This window comes from Mixia osmundae (assembly GCF_000708205.1).
Source record: "Mixia osmundae IAM 14324 unplaced genomic scaffold scaffold_10, whole genome shotgun sequence".
NCBI lineage: Eukaryota > Fungi > Basidiomycota > Mixiomycetes > Mixiales > Mixiaceae > Mixia > Mixia osmundae.
The window spans coordinates 69,043-85,042 of NW_014575554.1; the positions used below are offsets into that span (position 1 = coordinate 69,043).

At 54.0% G+C, this 16,000-nt stretch overlaps 6 protein-coding genes across 6 annotated transcripts; 2 read left to right on the forward strand and 4 right to left on the reverse strand.

Moving 5' to 3' along the window:
* Positions 1-194: 194 nt before the first annotated feature.
* L969DRAFT_96356 (glycosyltransferase family 31 protein) lies at positions 195-2,242 on the forward strand (the record flags this gene model as incomplete). Its single annotated transcript, XM_014710368.1, has 4 exons — positions 195-1,096; positions 1,147-1,337; positions 1,384-1,596; positions 1,656-2,242. 4 exons carry the CDS (start codon positions 195-197, stop codon positions 2,240-2,242), a joined length of 1,893 nt encoding a protein of 630 aa, XP_014565854.1.
* A 65-nt stretch (positions 2,243-2,307) lies between these two features.
* On the reverse strand, positions 2,308-3,984 carry L969DRAFT_53057 (uncharacterized protein; the record flags this gene model as incomplete). The annotated part of the gene is made up of 5 exons (XM_014710369.1): positions 2,308-2,425; positions 2,481-2,708; positions 2,788-2,849; positions 2,901-3,660; positions 3,716-3,984. The coding sequence occupies 5 exons, from the start codon at positions 3,982-3,984 to the stop codon at positions 2,308-2,310; spliced, it is 1,437 nt and encodes a 478-aa protein (XP_014565855.1).
* Positions 3,985-6,284: 2,300 nt separating this feature from the next.
* Positions 6,285-7,460, reverse strand: L969DRAFT_52996 (uncharacterized protein; the record flags this gene model as incomplete). The annotated part of the gene is made up of 1 exon (XM_014710370.1): positions 6,285-7,460. One exon carries the CDS (start codon positions 7,458-7,460, stop codon positions 6,285-6,287), a length of 1,176 nt encoding a protein of 391 aa, XP_014565856.1.
* A 1,109-nt stretch (positions 7,461-8,569) lies between these two features.
* Positions 8,570-9,768, reverse strand: L969DRAFT_19320 (uncharacterized protein; the record flags this gene model as incomplete). The annotated part of the gene is made up of 3 exons (XM_014710306.1): positions 8,570-8,655; positions 8,706-8,891; positions 8,943-9,768. The coding sequence occupies 3 exons, from the start codon at positions 9,766-9,768 to the stop codon at positions 8,570-8,572; spliced, it is 1,098 nt and encodes a 365-aa protein (XP_014565792.1).
* A 39-nt stretch (positions 9,769-9,807) lies between these two features.
* Positions 9,808-12,226, reverse strand: L969DRAFT_96358 (uncharacterized protein; the record flags this gene model as incomplete). Its single annotated transcript, XM_014710371.1, has 7 exons — positions 9,808-9,894; positions 10,003-10,113; positions 10,177-10,315; positions 10,430-10,731; positions 10,927-11,073; positions 11,123-11,893; positions 11,948-12,226. The coding sequence occupies 7 exons, from the start codon at positions 12,224-12,226 to the stop codon at positions 9,808-9,810; spliced, it is 1,836 nt and encodes a 611-aa protein (XP_014565857.1).
* Positions 12,227-12,915: 689 nt separating this feature from the next.
* Positions 12,916-15,969, forward strand: L969DRAFT_96359 (uncharacterized protein; the record flags this gene model as incomplete). Its single annotated transcript, XM_014710372.1, has 11 exons — positions 12,916-13,255; positions 13,375-13,480; positions 13,629-13,697; positions 13,826-14,152; positions 14,370-14,747; positions 14,968-14,997; positions 15,038-15,119; positions 15,171-15,239; positions 15,296-15,417; positions 15,468-15,785; positions 15,840-15,969. The coding sequence occupies 11 exons, from the start codon at positions 12,916-12,918 to the stop codon at positions 15,967-15,969; spliced, it is 1,971 nt and encodes a 656-aa protein (XP_014565858.1).
* Positions 15,970-16,000: the final 31 nt, after the last annotated feature.

Below are 16,000 nucleotides of genomic sequence, written 5' to 3' on the forward strand. Positions count from 1 at the left end.
CCGCTGTTCAAATAGCTTAGAGGTGCTCAGCGCTGTGTTTCCGTCGCGTTGCACTCGCGCATAGCATACTTATATTCTTGATCCGCCCTCCTGATCGCCTTCCTCCCGTCCGGGAGCAGCGAGCATCGTGTCCAAAATGCTCGCCTGGCGCCTCGGCATACGCATGACATGCATGACAAGATGCGCAGGACGTGATGAAAGCGATACTCGATCTGCCCGTCCTGCTGAGCCTCGCTTACATACTAAGTCCTTTGCTCACTCTTGTATGGCGCCGCGTCGTATACCAGTCGTCAGACATCGCGGCAACGAGTATAGACGAGATCACCTACAGCAATGCCGCTGGCAGTCACCAAGTGCTCGACGAGTTAGATGACGACGTGTATCGCTCAGCTGCAGACAGGGCAGGTTTGCCGATCTGTCCGAGTAGCGCGCCGAGCGCTCGCGTCGAGTTGCGCCCGTTCTTGTCTGTTCAGCTTAATGCTCAAAGGACCTGGTTCGCTGAACCCGGCACGCATTTCTACTCGAGTCGCCTCGCATCTATGCAGACCGTCATTGCAGCCGAAGGCCTCGATATTCAGAAGGCAAGCAAGACCATCGCACTGGCATCTGTTCACCGCCAACCGCCTCGCTTGAGTAGCCGGCGTCGAGGCAGTAGACTCTTCTTCCTCTTTGCGACTTCGCCCGAGCGCGCGCAGCATCAAGCAGAGTATTGGCACCATTACCTCAATTGGGGCGCCCGCAAGTCCAATCTTCACAAAGCCGCATCTGATCGTGAAAGTGGAGCAGACGATGGTCCAGGCTGTCTTGTTGTAGACAACACCGAGCTCAGCCCGGACGCTTCAAATCCTAGCGCATCTGTGCCGGAATTGAATCGCAGGAGACCTGCTATGCTGCAAACCCAAGCACACTTTCGCCGGCTTGGTCTTTCTTGTACGATGACAGTAGGTCTGCGAGAGCGCTCGGTCTATAGCGACAGACTGCGCTATGGCGTCAGCCATGGCGCGACAACGTCTACAGAGCGCGTCCTCAGTCTCGTTGTGCTCGGCTGGCAAGCAGCTCTGCGCGAGGAGCGAGCCACCGAATGGTTCCTTGTCTTGTAAGTCTGTGCTTTGGCCGCAGTGTCTGTAAAGGCTGACCAGAAGTCAGAGACGACGATACGTTCTTCATCGATCCTCACAACCTAATAGACGCGTTAGGGAGATACGACTCCGATCAAGACTGGCTGTTAGGCGGCTATAGCGAAGCTGAAATCCAGCAGTGGACTTGGGGTCATATCGCATACGGCGGAGGCGGCATCATCATTTCGCGATCATTGATGAAGAAGATGCACGACCAGTGTACGATACACATCGTATTGACGTCTTCACGACTGACGGCCTGCAGATGAGGGATGTAGGGCGCACAACATCATCATCAATGAGCATCAAGGCGATGGCAAGCTTACATTTTGTGCTGCGCTCGTCATCGGAGAACTCGATCGTTTCAACAAGCACCTCGGCGTGAAGAGCAGGATGACGGATCCATTGTTCCAGTGGGGTTCCAACAACGTCGTCACTCCCTTAGAAGGTCTCAATCAGATGGACATCGGTGACGATTGTACGCGCACTGTCACCCGGAGCAGCTGTCTGGCGTATACTTACGACTTTTGTGCATAGCCAGTGGCTTCTTCCAGAGCGGCTTGGAAGTACTCAGTGTCCACCACTACAATTCTTGGACTATGATTTTTCCACAACGCCATCTGGAGCAGCTTCGCTTTGCGCCAGGCCATCAATCCGCCGACGCTCGTGTGCTCTCGCTTCGCCTTCTGGCAGCAGCTGCTTGGACTTTAGGTGGCGGTAATCTCTTTAGACGAAGCGTCTTCGACGATGGCAAGGTGGTACTGGTACTCGGTTACAGCATCACTTTCTACGCGAAGCCTCTCTCAAGAGAAGATCTCAATCGAACCGAATGGACCTGGCAGGATTGCTGCGAGCCCGTGCGACAGCACCGACCAAGTCTCGTGGAAGGTTTTGACAAGTTGACGTATTATCTGTCCTACGTCTGGATAGAGGATGACGACACACATTCTCAGGGGATTCTGCTAACGGGATCACGCAAGCAGAAGCGTCGCGTACGCAAAGCTCGTCTCGGCTACAAATGCACTTGGCGCGCAATCAATGATTTTCTCAAGAGCTCGCACAAGGCGTCCAGTCAGCTGACCACAGACATAGAAAGTGTCATCTTGTTGCCATTGGTCGATTAGTCAACCATTGACTTTGTACACATCTGGAGAATTGTGCATTGCGTACCCGCGCAAGAACAGGATGCTCACTGGCGGACGGTGCTCTGGGATTGTCCGCCGTCATGCGTGTATGCCGGTCTCGACGTCATGTACGCAGTGCAAGCTTCATGTAATGAAAGAGTGCTTGATTGATGGCGGCACCACCTGCGCAAGAACAAAGAACATGAGTTAGATTTGCACTGAATAAGAGGACTTCGACCTGGATAAAGGTCCGGATGGACGCCCCAGGCGCGATTTTGATGTCCCTCCCATACACGAGCAAAATCGTAATAATGCAGGCCATGCTGCTGCGCGACAGCTTGTGCAACGCTGCGCAGCTGATGCAGCCTGACATCTGGAAAGAAGTTCGTCCAGCGCTCTCGGTTGCCAGTTTGCCAGTCGAAGTGAGAGGTAGCGTCGACGTGCTGCTCCCCAACGCGATGGAGTCCTCGTATACTCAGTGGCGTATGAGGCCAAGTGGATTGGATAGGATATGTGACAGCATGGAAGTATATCTCTGTTGGTACCAATCAGTCTGTGCTGTCGTCAGGGGTGTCTCCGTTGTTCTATTGTTAAGCTTGTCAAGGCGCTGCTCGTGTCATGAGCAAGCGTCGTATGCACAGTGAACCGAACTACGCACCCCGAACATGGCGCTGTCCCACAACCCCGTGGCAAAGGAGAGATAATCTGGCCTGCCGGAAGGCAGATCAAGATCTTTGATGAAGGGCAGAAAGAGCTGATCAACGCGATCCTCGAAGAGCCCAGGTGGATGCCAATCCGATTGGATCCTGAATGTGTTGCGATCGTCTGCGCCATAAAAAAAGTTGGAAATGATGCGTAGATTGAGTCGCTTAAAGTGTATGATGTGCGGCAAGGCTCGTTCTTCCCAGCCTGTGGGAATTGTCTGATTATGTGCATTTTCATAAGAAGTTCGCATGATTGTCTGGTCCGTCAAAGTGGCAAGATGCTCTAGGGCATTTCGATCGATCGAGTCACCCAATATAAGCACTGTCTTGTTGCGAAGCCAGGTCAACTCGCGGTACGCGAGCTGGCTTTCCTTGCTCAGCTCAATCTGGCCGACGGTCATGCCTTTATAACGGCGCTCCGGCTGACCCGACAAGTCGAAGTGTTTGTACCTGAGCCAATCTGCTTTGAAAACTTCGCTGTCTGTGGTCCCCGTTCTTTCGGTCGGACAAGCGAGCCGCAAGAGTTCAAGATAATCCGGCGGTGACACACATTCTGTCAGATACGGACGCCATCTCGTCTGTAGCGGATCGAGAGCACTGTATTCTAGAAAGCCTGGCTCTACGTAAGGATTAGCACATGTGCTGCGTGTCTGGAATCTTTGCTCAGGCTCGACTTTGATGCCCTGCTCTTCGTATGAGACTGGCTTGTACCACCTAACAAGGCATGAGTTCCCATTGTAAAAGGACGCAAGGTAGGCATGAATCTCACGCATGGGGTGCCGCGGCGGTCCATGTGCTACCTGACAGAATCGCACAAACGAGAAGTGCGAGCCACGCTAAGTACCGATGTTCACGCTTTAGACTACGGGATGAACTGTGCGAGCCGTCGCCGCACTCAGCGGCGCCGTGTGTCAGTGTGCCATCCGATCGTGCGCTGGCGGCTAGACTGAAGACGGTCTCGCATGTGCTGAGCTCGCTGTCTGCCGAGTTTCTACAGGTATCCATGGCAGGCTCGAGGCGCGGGTGCAAGGCGGTCATCCTGCACCCAGGCCCTGTTTTCGAGGTCGACAGGCAGTCTTACCGAGTGCTCTTGCCAATGCTGAGGACGCCATTGTTCGATGCGGGTGAAGCCGATTAGACCGGGACGACCACTACTTATTAGGAATCTGAGACTAACGAGCATGGCAGACGGGACGCAAGTCTGAACCCGTACGGAAAGACAGCGCTGAGCATCATCTTCTTTGTGACAGGAATGCGTGACTTTCGTGACTGGCCGGCGCCGTGAGTGCCCAACAATACCGATGAAACGCGAGCATTTGAATGTGATACCCATCGGCCCAGTGATGCGAACTCGAAGATGGCTCGCTAGGCTGACGGACGCGCGCGTCACAGGAGGGATAGGAAGCCGCTTCAGCAAAGCTGGCTTCCGCTTTCCCAGGGCACTCATTGCGATCGTCACTAGACCGATCATGTTTGGCTTCTCGACAATCTGCAGGCAGATACTGTCGATAAGATCTTCATCGCCGTGCAAGAAACGATCGAGAAAGATTTCAACTTCTCCGCGACGATCCGACGCGAGCTTGCTGGCCTCCACATGAAGTTCATACCGCTCTAGATAGGTTCACGTGGTGCAGCAGAGACCTTGTTCATCGTTTCGCAAAGCGTGACTGATGAAGAGCTTGCGCGAAAGACGGTCTGCCTGGATTGCGATATGATCTACTTCCAGCAATCGCACATTCTTTGCCTGGTACGCGCGCTTCCGCCAGGCTTCGGCGCGACGGTCGGCTTTGTCGATAAGACTGTTCACGCTCATTCCTCGTCACGATCTCCCTCTTCGCCCTGTCTTCTTTGACATGTGCGAAAGTCTCATATCGCGTATCCGTTACCCGCGAGGGCATGTCATTGATTGGCTTGCCAACCTCTAGATCCATACAAAGAGCAGTGATGTAGCCTGACCATCGACATGCTGTCAAGACGGGGGCTGAAGCTGCTCAGGGCAGCTGCTGTGCTTACCATTATCATTGACGGAGCGCGCAGTGCTTGGCTCCGCCATTGACAGTCTGTGAATCCAAGAAGAGACGACAAAGGGATCAGATAGTGAATTTTACTCTTGGAAATTTCGACTGGCAAATTTGCATCACATCCGCCGGCTCGGCAGCGAGCCGCGATTTCACCAGAAAGAATTTACTTTACTATACTGTTAGCCGTGCGCAAAATCGTACGCAGGTCGCAAAATCTACTTTTGCTTTTACTTTCAAATTTACTTTCGAAATTGTACGGGCCCTAATGCACAAGACACCATAGCTACATAAAATAAGCTGCTATTTGAAGGGCTCTAGACCCCGCTATCCTTCTGTGATATGACGCATGATGCTGTCACTATTCCAAGAACAATTGCGATCTGCAGTCAAAGCGCTGGGCACAGATGCATAGCAACGCGACTGCATCGGACAAGTATGCTCCCATAACGAGAGCTGCCGCGGCTTGCCGCGGCTTGGAGATACAGGGGTCTATGTCACGCACTGTCCGCTGTACAGCGGACTCAGGCAGCTCAAATCATCGCAGAGACAGACAGCGGTCTGACTGGACCATCTCGCCGAAACGCCGACTGAACATGAGCCTCGCAATTTTGCCCCGGCGGGCGATGTATCGACTCCATCGCTCTGGTGATCGGACGCGACAAGACACATTCTGAGCTGCTGCTTGCGCAATCTCAACTATTGACGCTACGTTTGCATCGGCGCTCGAATTGCGCTCATTAGCGAGGCAAAATTGCACGAATGTCCTGCGCGGCTAGACCGCCGCACAGCTGTCGCAGGCCTCTGCTACCTTGCGGCCCAATTGAAACGGCCGATCACTCGACAATCCATCTGCCACTAGAAGTGTATCGATGCCCGAGCGTTCTCTGATAGTTTTGCTTTTGGTCCACACGGTGTATCACTCGAACATCGAACGCACAGAAAGCGCGCCATATGATCGTCGCTCGAGACCATGGATACCAGGCTAGAGATCGGCCGCGAGACGCTTCCCTAGTTTGACGTCGCTCCACAAATCTTGCCGCTATGTCGATGGAGTCTACTATGACCCTATTGCCATTGCCCAGACTGTCCTTGCTGTGCCATCAATGTTGCATGGTAGGGTACAAAGCCAGGTCGATACAGGCGTCCTAACATATGGGAGCGCGGTTGCGCCATACAAATATCACCAGTCGTGCAATAGGTGCTGCTTGCATATACTACTCAGCAGATGAAGCATTCACGATCCTCTGTGAGCAGACGAAGTAGCCTACTCATCTTCCAAAGCAGTCGGATGGATGGCCAAAAGCATGCGAGTATGCATCAGACTTGCTCAAATTCAAGATACAATTCGTGGATTAGTGCTTGAGCCATCAGGGCAGTACCAGGATACTGATACGGGTGTATCCAGTTGGCATAAATCTGCCAGCCTTCGAAGATATTTCCGAAGTCAAAGACATTGACGCCTGATTCGCGGGCGCCTTGCACCGCCGCTTGAGACAACCTCTTGACTGAAATATCACTGAAGTGTTCCTTGTGTAAGCCCGGCCCTGGCCGATGCATTGTGCGAGCCCAGATAGCGGCATGCGGGAATGCTGCCTGGATCTGGCCGAGCGCCTGCTTATAGCGCAAAGTGTACCTCGTAAAGATGGGCATTGCCTCTTCGTCTTGGCGCGCCGACTGCATGCTCGAGTTCCCTTCATGCGCGTGCAGCACATCATCCGGCAGGGCCGTAAGCGCGTCCACATCCCATAATCCTGATTGAAACCGCACTAGATCAAGCCGATCAGTATACATCTCGACTAGTGGTCGGAACAGCTCCGTCAATCTGTCCTGCATAGCGAGTGGTTTGTGTACGTCCGGCGCTATCCATTGAGACAATCGCAGATCCGTCATCAGACCGTAGTGAAAGACAGAAATGACACGAAAGTCGAGCTCCTCGTAGTAAAGCAGGCGAGGCACACCGTGCGGCTGAATGTCCCTCATCTTCACGTCGTCAACTGCCAGCATATTTGCCTTGTAGTACGACACTGCTTTTGGCGGGCGAGATTGAGTGATACTCGCGAGGTCCTCTATTGTTTGCCGATCTGTAGAATCGCCTATGATCAATGCTGTTCTGCCCCGCAAGAAGTCCAGCTCGCTTGATCTATTGTCCAACCGCGAGAGCAGCCCGAGCCAATCTGGTGCAGGATCGCAGGTGCTCGAGAGTGGCCGCCACTGTGTGCTCGCGGGATGCGCCTCATCGTAGTGCACGTAGCCAGGTTCTGCAAAAGGATCGCATCTAAACAAAGCCTCTGCCGGTAGATAGCTGCGAGTTTGTGCCAGTAGTATCGCCAGCAAGAGCAAGACAGCGCACGTGCGGACCTTACTAACGTGCAAGCACGACTTCGAGATTTCGGTGCTGACTACTCGATTATTTGCATCAATGTCGAGCGGCTCTTGATCGAGATGATGGTAGCGCACAAAAGAGCGCTTTTTCAATGCCGGAAGCGAAAACATCCAGTCGACGCTGCTACCCAGAGATGCCGACCATCGCTTGTGGGGTCGGGCTGGCATCAATGACGCTGTTGGCTCGCTGTCGTTACCGTCGTTACTACTGGGTACATTCTCCACCGCCGCCTGCATTTCGGCTAATACTCAATGCTGTGTCCGAAGTTCTCGAGGAAGTATGGCCACAAGCTCAGAATGAATGGTAAGAATGTCTGGGAGATAAGCAGGGCGACGCCGCGTCTCAGCGACCTTTGGCGCTTCGCGATCCCGTATAATACGGGACACGTACCCTTATATTAATCACAGTAAGCATGATGATCGGGACGTAGTTGCGCACTCGGATTAAGACGTTGCTCTCGTTATGATCGCTGGTCACATAGACGCCTCGGTTCAGATTTGCGATGTGCGTCTGCGAATAGGATCTGATCAAGGTACACGTGCAATGTGCATGGAGCTTGAGCTTGATTTTGAGCGCTAGAGCTGGAACAGGTCGCTAGGCTTGTAGCGGCGTCGGCTCTATGCTTGTATCTCGCCATAACAGCTGACGTGCAAAACCGACTTGGTCTAACGTATTGAAGTTCTGCAGTAATCGACTCCCGATGTTCCCGCAAAGCCTCTAGCTTTCGTAGCCCTGTTTTGCGCGTTTATCGCTAACAAGGCCGATAGCCGGTTATGCCCGGATATGCGTCGATCAATGTCCGACACGACGGAGTCTGCGATAGCCCGCAATCGAGCGTTAAGCTCCAGTCGACTGGTCATCGAATAATATACTTCGACTGGAATTTGGCCATCTGATGCACCTGAGCCAGCCAAAAATGCACGCAGCGACATTTGCGACGACCATCGACAAGCGACCATCATGTCACACTATCCACGTATCGTTTCTCAGCAGACGATTAAATGAGACGCTGTAGGCGCACTGCACAGAGCTCAGCGAACATACCCTATGTGCTCAAGTAAAGCCAGTAGAGCCGTTGCTAACTGCACGCAAGTCCTAGTATACCGGATAAGAGATGCAGGGCATACAGACCTGGACATGCAAATCCTCGAGAGGGCGCATTCCTCCCGGCGTTGCGTCGCGATGATAGTGACAGCTGCCCGTATTGACTCTTGGTAATCTAGCCCAAAAAGAACTCAGGCTCGCATCTGTTCGTGGCTGCGACGGCGTTGCACCACTTCCAAAACACGAACCAGGGGCCGAATCCTGTCCACTACGTTAGCACAGTCTATGCAGGAAGCTGACGGCCTGCATACCGCAATTGCCCTTTTGCTTTTGAGCGGTAAGTATCAGCAGTCGTGGCATATTGATGAGTGCGGCTAAGTTCATAATGTCTTGCTCTTTCGCTGCGAATCTGCCCAGCGCAATTTGTGTGCTTGCGACACGATGCATCTCTTCGGCCCACCAACTGACCGGCGCTGGAGCTCCGCCGAACCAGGCACCTGCGTCGTGTATTCAAAGTTGTTCAGGCGGCAAGTGTAGCAGATGCTCACCCTGGATGAGATTGGCGCGCAAGGGCCAATCGCTCGCATTGTGATATGCCTGCAGCCTCGAACCGCTCGGCAGGTTCTCTACGGCGGAAAGCATCAAACGGTCGTCGTGTATCCCGAAAGCCTCGTCTAAGCGATCGTCGAGCTCGCTGAAGCGTATCTCGTCGGAGTCTCGGAAAACGCCTGCGTCGATCCAAAAGAAGCGCTCCGAGTTGTATGGATTGTTTCTCGAGACTTGTTCGACGAACCACGCTTTTGACATCCAGACGGCATACATGAGCTTTGAATGGATTCGTTGTTCTGGATCCATCAGCCACTGTTGTTCCAGCCAGGGTAGTCCGCCAAGCTTGACGATCGGCGGCAATTCGAAGGCAGATGCGACCGGCACGATCTGCAAGGGGCGTGCTTCCGTGCTCGGCCCATGCGCCGCTTGTACCCTTTCGACCAGATCCGGCGAGGTGTAGAAGACAATTGGTTGTTCGTTCGTCTTCAAGAAGTTGTCAAGCCAAACGTAGTATTGCCCGGGCGAATGCCGCATCGTATCGTTGGGATTCATGAAGAGTGCGGATACGAGGGTCGTGCGGTGCTGACCCGTCTTGCTGACCATGGACCAGATTTGATTGAAGGACCATGCATGCGAAGGCAGGCCTGATCTATGGCGAACGAGCACAAGCGAGGCAAAGCCGCCAAAGAGCCCGACGGCCACCAAAAGCGTGCAGATTGCCAGCAAAGTCCTGATCAACGCGGCTCTAGCAACATTGCGACTCGGCTCATGCAGGCCCGATGAGGGCAGCAGCGGCTCTTCAACGTCTGTCAAATCCTTCGCCATGACGAGCCGCTGAGATTGTATGAGAGCAGCGAAACAATGTTAGACATCGCGTAGCGCGTCATGAACGAGCAGAACAACAGAGTCGCCCTTGTAGAGCTTCTCAGCGCGTCGAAAAGCGATGCCACACTGAAGTGATTAAGGCGGGGAGAAATACAGGCGCGTACGTAAATTTAATCCCGTGCGCAAGCTGTCCCGAGTTTGTAGTAACAGAAAATCGGGCATAGTGGTCGGTACAGCTCTAGTAGCGAGGCATGGTTGACGTTGTGCTATTCGCGACGCATGTAATCGCGTCTCGCTGCTCGGCGCGTTGCATGTGTCGCATGGCCCGTCGTAAGTGACCGCGTGCTGATTGAGGAAGGCGGCGATTGAGGTTTTGAGACAATGCGTCGCATGATGAGCAGATCGTACGGCTCGCGCACGCTCATCGTCGCGTTGCAAACACAGCATTAATGCGTGGCGACATGCACAGCCGGCGCTATTCGTGTCGGTGTTGCAAGGTACGCGGACATTGGCTCTGCCGAACACGCTGTAATCTCCCTCACGCACACTGCCGCGTCACGAAAAGACGTCCATGCTGTCTAGCCATCATTCGAAGTCACGGCTGCCTCGGAGGTGGACGGGGCCCGGGGGACATGTCCGTTCTCGATGTTGCACTACGCACTGCATTCGCACGCTGAGTCTGGAGGCGCTGCTTGACAGACACAAGTGAGTGTGCTTTGATGGCAGTGAGTCGGCCTCAATGGTCAATTGTGCAGTCTGCAATCGTGCGCCCTCGATAAAATGGAAACGTGCAGGAGCCGTTTTCGGCGAAGCGTGCCGGTACACAGTCGAAGCCTGAAGAGCTAGGGCAGATCGATGAAGCTGCTGTTGCCAGCGAAACAGGCAAAGCGGCCACTCGCTGCGTGAGCACGCCGCATGCGAGCCGCCTACTACAAGGTATAAAAATGCCAGTTGCTGGCGATGCTAGCAGTTGCACCGAGTGTCGGATCGCACGACATCAGTTCCAGCTAGGGGCCCGACGGGCACATTGATGGCGAGTCAACGAGGCAACATGCTGCGATCAGATCACGCGTACCAAACCTTCGCAAGGAGCGAGCTTCGCGAGCTTCGCGAATGAGACGCGTCTGCGCTGACTGGCCGGCGAAGCTACCATTGAACATTGTACAACCAGCTCGATGCTATGCTGAGCAGAACACCACTTGCAAAGATCGGACCCGGCCGTAGGCCGAAAGCGAATATCTGTATGAGTGCAGATGCGATGATGCTCGCAGTGATGGCAAAGGTCTTGAGCACGTTGTCAGCGTACTGCTCATGATACATTAACGAAATTTTCAGCTGCGTAAGAGGCACGCACCTTGATGACGACGGCGATCAGCAGGCCGCCCATAGCTTGCCATAGCACGATAAGCCAGACGAGGGGCTCAAATCCGGTGGTGAGGTTGGCGAGCCGCAAGCCAGACGGACCTTTCAGGGCAGCGATGACGAAGGGTAGCGCCAAAATGGTATAGAAGGACAAGATGAGATTGGTCATGACGAGAATACTGACGGGCCGTGGAGGCTTCGTCGTGATGCTCTCTTCGGTAAGGGTCGTATCGGTTGACAAGTCTTTCTCATCTTCTGTAGGTAGCTGATCATATTCGGCCTCTCCGTTCTGATCAGACGTTGTGTTCTGGTCCTTCTTGAGAACTTTCTCGAAATAGACTCCAGCAAAGCCGGATGTGAAGGCAGATGTCACTGTCGCCAGTACGCCGAGCAAGGCATTCGGCAGTTGCGCGTTCCCTGTATCTACTGTGACTTCCTCTTCCGCTCGCGTGAACAACGATCGCTTGAGCAATGCACGCGCAATGTGGGCGCCTACCGCGGCCGTACTTGTCGCATTGGACGTTGGCGCAGGCAATGACGCTTTCGGTTGGTCCAGCTGTATTGCCAGGATACCTAATGTGAGTAAGGCCATCGCCAGGTACTGTTGCTTCGTGAACGTGCGACCGAGCAACACGACGGAGAAAAGAGCGGTCGCAGCTAGCTTGAGCTGGTACGTCACTTGGAATGTTACCGGATCCAGATTGCCCATCGCCACGTAGAGCAACAAATTCTGAACGAGGTAGACGGCCGCAGGTACAGCCATCTGCTCGATAACCGGTCACACGCATCATGGAGGCTTGAGCAAAGGTTGGCTCACCTGCTTTGCGAGCTTGGTTTGCTCGAGATATTGTCGCGCTGATCGACATGCAGGCAGTATGCCCCGGCTTTGAATGATCGACAGCACAATGCATATCAGAAATTTGGCAGATTCACTGAACAGAAGTGCAGCAGAAGGAGTGAAAGGGGGCGTGCCGTCCAGTCTGGCTTTCCGTCGAACTGCATAGATGACGAGGACGAGAAAAGTGTTCTGAACCGCGAGCATGACGAGCGAGAGGAGCGGCAGACTCCATGCGGGGCTTTGCTGGTCTGACGACATTCCGCTTTGCTTGCTCGATACTCCGACGTAGTATGACAAGAAACACCGCGCACTTGGCTTTACTCGCTGGTCTGCGCTTCAAGGATGACAGACGCCTTCCGAAGCGATGTCTTCCGGTCTCGTCCTCGCGGAGCCCAGCGGTGCCTCGCCGAGCACCGCGTTATAATCATCAGCGGAAGATAGCAGAATAATACCAGGACGCGATGCGTGCACGGTACGCCTGACAGATTTCGTACTCGTGTCTGGTAAAACCAGTCCCGTCGACGCGTCTAATAAATACGGACTTGTTTTACAGTCCCGACAGCTTTGCGATGAGTCTTTGAACTGGAGCCCTCGAGATTGGAAGGGCCTGCCTTCTGCGATCCACACGCGTTCGCGCTCGTCATGCAAAGGGAGGTTTCTTTGTGATCGAGAATTATTTGGCTCTTCCAGCTTGCATGCTCGTATCAAGCTGTGAACAGTACAGGCTTGACAGCCTCTTCTTCTGTTTGCTCCGTATCGTCAAGAAGAAACACGCCAGCTTAGCATCTGCCAACATGTTGCCGAGCCTCCTACGCTCCTCCCTTGATCTGACGCCGAACGGAGCTGACAGCTTCCTAAGCGGGGCTTTTGTGGATAGAGTTTTCGAGCCACGAGCTCTTAGCGAATCGCATTGAGACAGCAGATTCTATGGCCGAGCCAGCCGGGACATGCATGGAAACGATGATGGTGTTGCGGCCAGGAATTTCGAGAAGACCCGAACCAGCACGGCAACGAAAGGGCTGATATCCGAAAGGCAGATCAGCTTGCAGGTGCAGCAGCATGCAACGTCGTTCGTTCAGGCAGCAGCGGACTCGATCTCGCAAGCGAGTGAGCAAATGTGCCGTTCAAGCTTTGCCAGACAATGGGCATCTTCCGCTCAGCGCGACCTTGGTGAGCGTGGCGAGACTGCATTGTTGGCAGGCGAGGAAGTGGGAACAGACGCTCCCTCCAGATCGTGGAGAGTCGTTCTGGTGGCGGATTTTGCAACAGGACTGCAAGAGATCGTCTGTGAGGCATCATGCACAATCACTATTGCACGTGATTTGAACCGGCATTGCGCGAAAGTGAAAGTAGCGAGCCTTGTTAGCCAACTGTGCCTGCGCTTGACAATTTCCTGCTATCAACAGCCTGTTCTGTACCACCGACATCGTGGCATCCGATGTCCAAGCACCACTCGACACACGGCCCAGGAAAGCAGGTCCTCTGGTCTGGAGTCCGCATCACTCGTCGCAGGTCGGCTTCCCATCTTTAGGATCTCGGCCCCGGCCCTGCTTAGAGCTCAGACGGCTCAAAGAGTACAGCGGACAGCGCATACATCCTCGGGAAATGCAAGGGTAGTGGTGAGCGCATGTATAAGTCAGAATTCCGGCTTGACAAGCAGGCATCAGCGCATCAGCGACCATCCAAGTCGCATCAAGCGTCGCGAACAGGCATTGGATCTCGCAGTCGAGTGAGGACATCGCCTCGAGTAGGTACGCGACGGATATGATCTGGCAGCGTGCCGCATGACATAAGAAGGGCATGAGACACGACAAGGATGATGCCGCCTGTTCTCTCGCGTCCCCGTCTGATGCTCAGGCATGAGCACCAAGATAATCACGGCGAATTTGTAACGCGGCAGCTTGTCAATACGCTACGCCACAACGATGAGCGCTGGGAAGAATATATGCCCAAGTACGAAGGCACATTTCTGTACCTTTCGGCTGCCTACGGCTTCGCGTCAGGGCTGTATGCGCTCCTGCGCGATGCATGGTACGCGGACTCGACGGATTGGCAGCTCATCTGCAATGATACCGTATGGCAAATGTCAGACAATCCCGATAGACCTCGGCTCAATTGTCGCGTCAGAAGTCAAACGCAGACGCGATACATACAGGCCGGAGCAGAACATGATAGCAGGGAACGGTTCGCAGCAACCTCATCCCGTGTCTGAACGACGCACCGATTCCGATTGGCATAGATACCTTCGGGCTCGCTTTCCACCAGCTCGCGTTGACCTTGGCGATGGCATTTTTTACGATGCCAATCACCCCCACCTGTCATTTGCAATCTGCCGCCTCTTCTTGCACGTTCGCTAATTGATCTTCGGCGGCTATTTGCTCGTCATTGATTGCGAAAGTAGCAGTCGCGAGAGCTTGAAGAAACGCGTGCGAGAGACCTGCAACACGGCGACGATAAACTGCAGCTGGGGTGCTTTCTTTCGAGGCGGCGATAGAGCTGGCGAATGCTTCGAATTCCACAGAGTCTGCGGCTCGAGGCTGCCACAACGACCCCTCGATGATCCTTCATCGGCAAGCGGACAGAGACGTATCAGACTCCATGATCCTTCATCGCCAAGCGGACAGAAACGTATCAGAGTCCGTTTAATGTCCGCCGAACCGACAGCGCTAGAAAATGCTAGCAAATCGAGCCCCGTCTTTGACATGATATCCGTGCACCGCTCTGAGCTGGTGTGCCGCTCTTATCTCACCGGGAAGCGTTCCATCTACTCCCGTAGGACGTAAGGATAGCAGACACTGCTCAATTCTGGCAATCTCTCTTCTAGCGGACGGATCTAAATTGACAATTTTGTCTATGGCAAGCGAAATTGGTCGATCGGCAATCTGGTCATAAACACTAACACTCTTAGGAGCTCAAGTGTTGTATGGTCGCCTTGCATTTGGCTCATCTGACGTTATGCTGTGCATGGCAATACTTCAAGCCTTGGAATACTGGTTCAGGATGGTGTACGCTGCTCCCTTTTCGCACGCGTAAGGCTAATCTACCAACGTTTACGTTCGCGGCCCGGAGCTCCGAGTTGTACGCGTACGCAGTTCGCCATACATATTGGTGCTGTCCGCCGGGGCGTGACAAGATGGAATGCAGCTTTGGCGTACGCACAGACAGACTCCAAGGAGCGTCTGCCGAGCTGACGTGAGGACAGATCACCGGCAAAGACTTTACCATCATCGCATCCGACACTTCGGCCGCACGTAGCATCGTCCGAATGAAGGTATGCCTCTACCCCCGGGTTGCTTACAGACCTGTAGTGAGTCTGCAATTGGACAGTCGAATGAAGACAAGATGCGTGTGATTGGCAAGCGCCTCGTGTTCGCCTATTCTGGCGAGTCAGGCGACACAGTCCAGTTTGCGGAATACGTCGAAGCGAATCTCAAGCTCAATGCGATCAGGTCAGTGCTTCGATCCGTCTCGAATGGCACTTCTGACGGACACTATGCAGGAATCATACCGAGCTTCGACCGGCTGCGTCGGCTGCCTGGATCAGGAAGACGCTGGCAGACTCGCTTCGATCGCGCAAACCGTATCAGGTGAATCTCCTACTAGGCGGCTTTGATCCCACGGACAGCACGCCACATCTCTACTGGATTGACTACCTCGGCACAAAGGCGACTGTGCCGTACGCAGCGCATGGCTACGGTAGCTACTTTTGCCTCTCCACCATGGATCGCTACCACAATCCAAACTGCTCGCTCGAGGAGGGTCTCGCGTTGCTCGCAAGATGCATCAACGAGCTCGAGACACGCTTCATCGTCAATCTGTGCGTAGTTGCGCCAGTATCCGCTGCACAATGGCTTACAAACGCACTTGGCAGGGGCAAATTTCAGGTCAGGGTGGTCGACAAGGATGGAGTACGCGAGGTCGAATTGCCAGCGCATGCTCCCGCTGCGCCTGTCCCTAGCACGACGCTCGACACTGCTCCCCAGGTCGCTGTATCAGCATGAATGAATAGTATCGTGCCGGATCTGCTGTGAT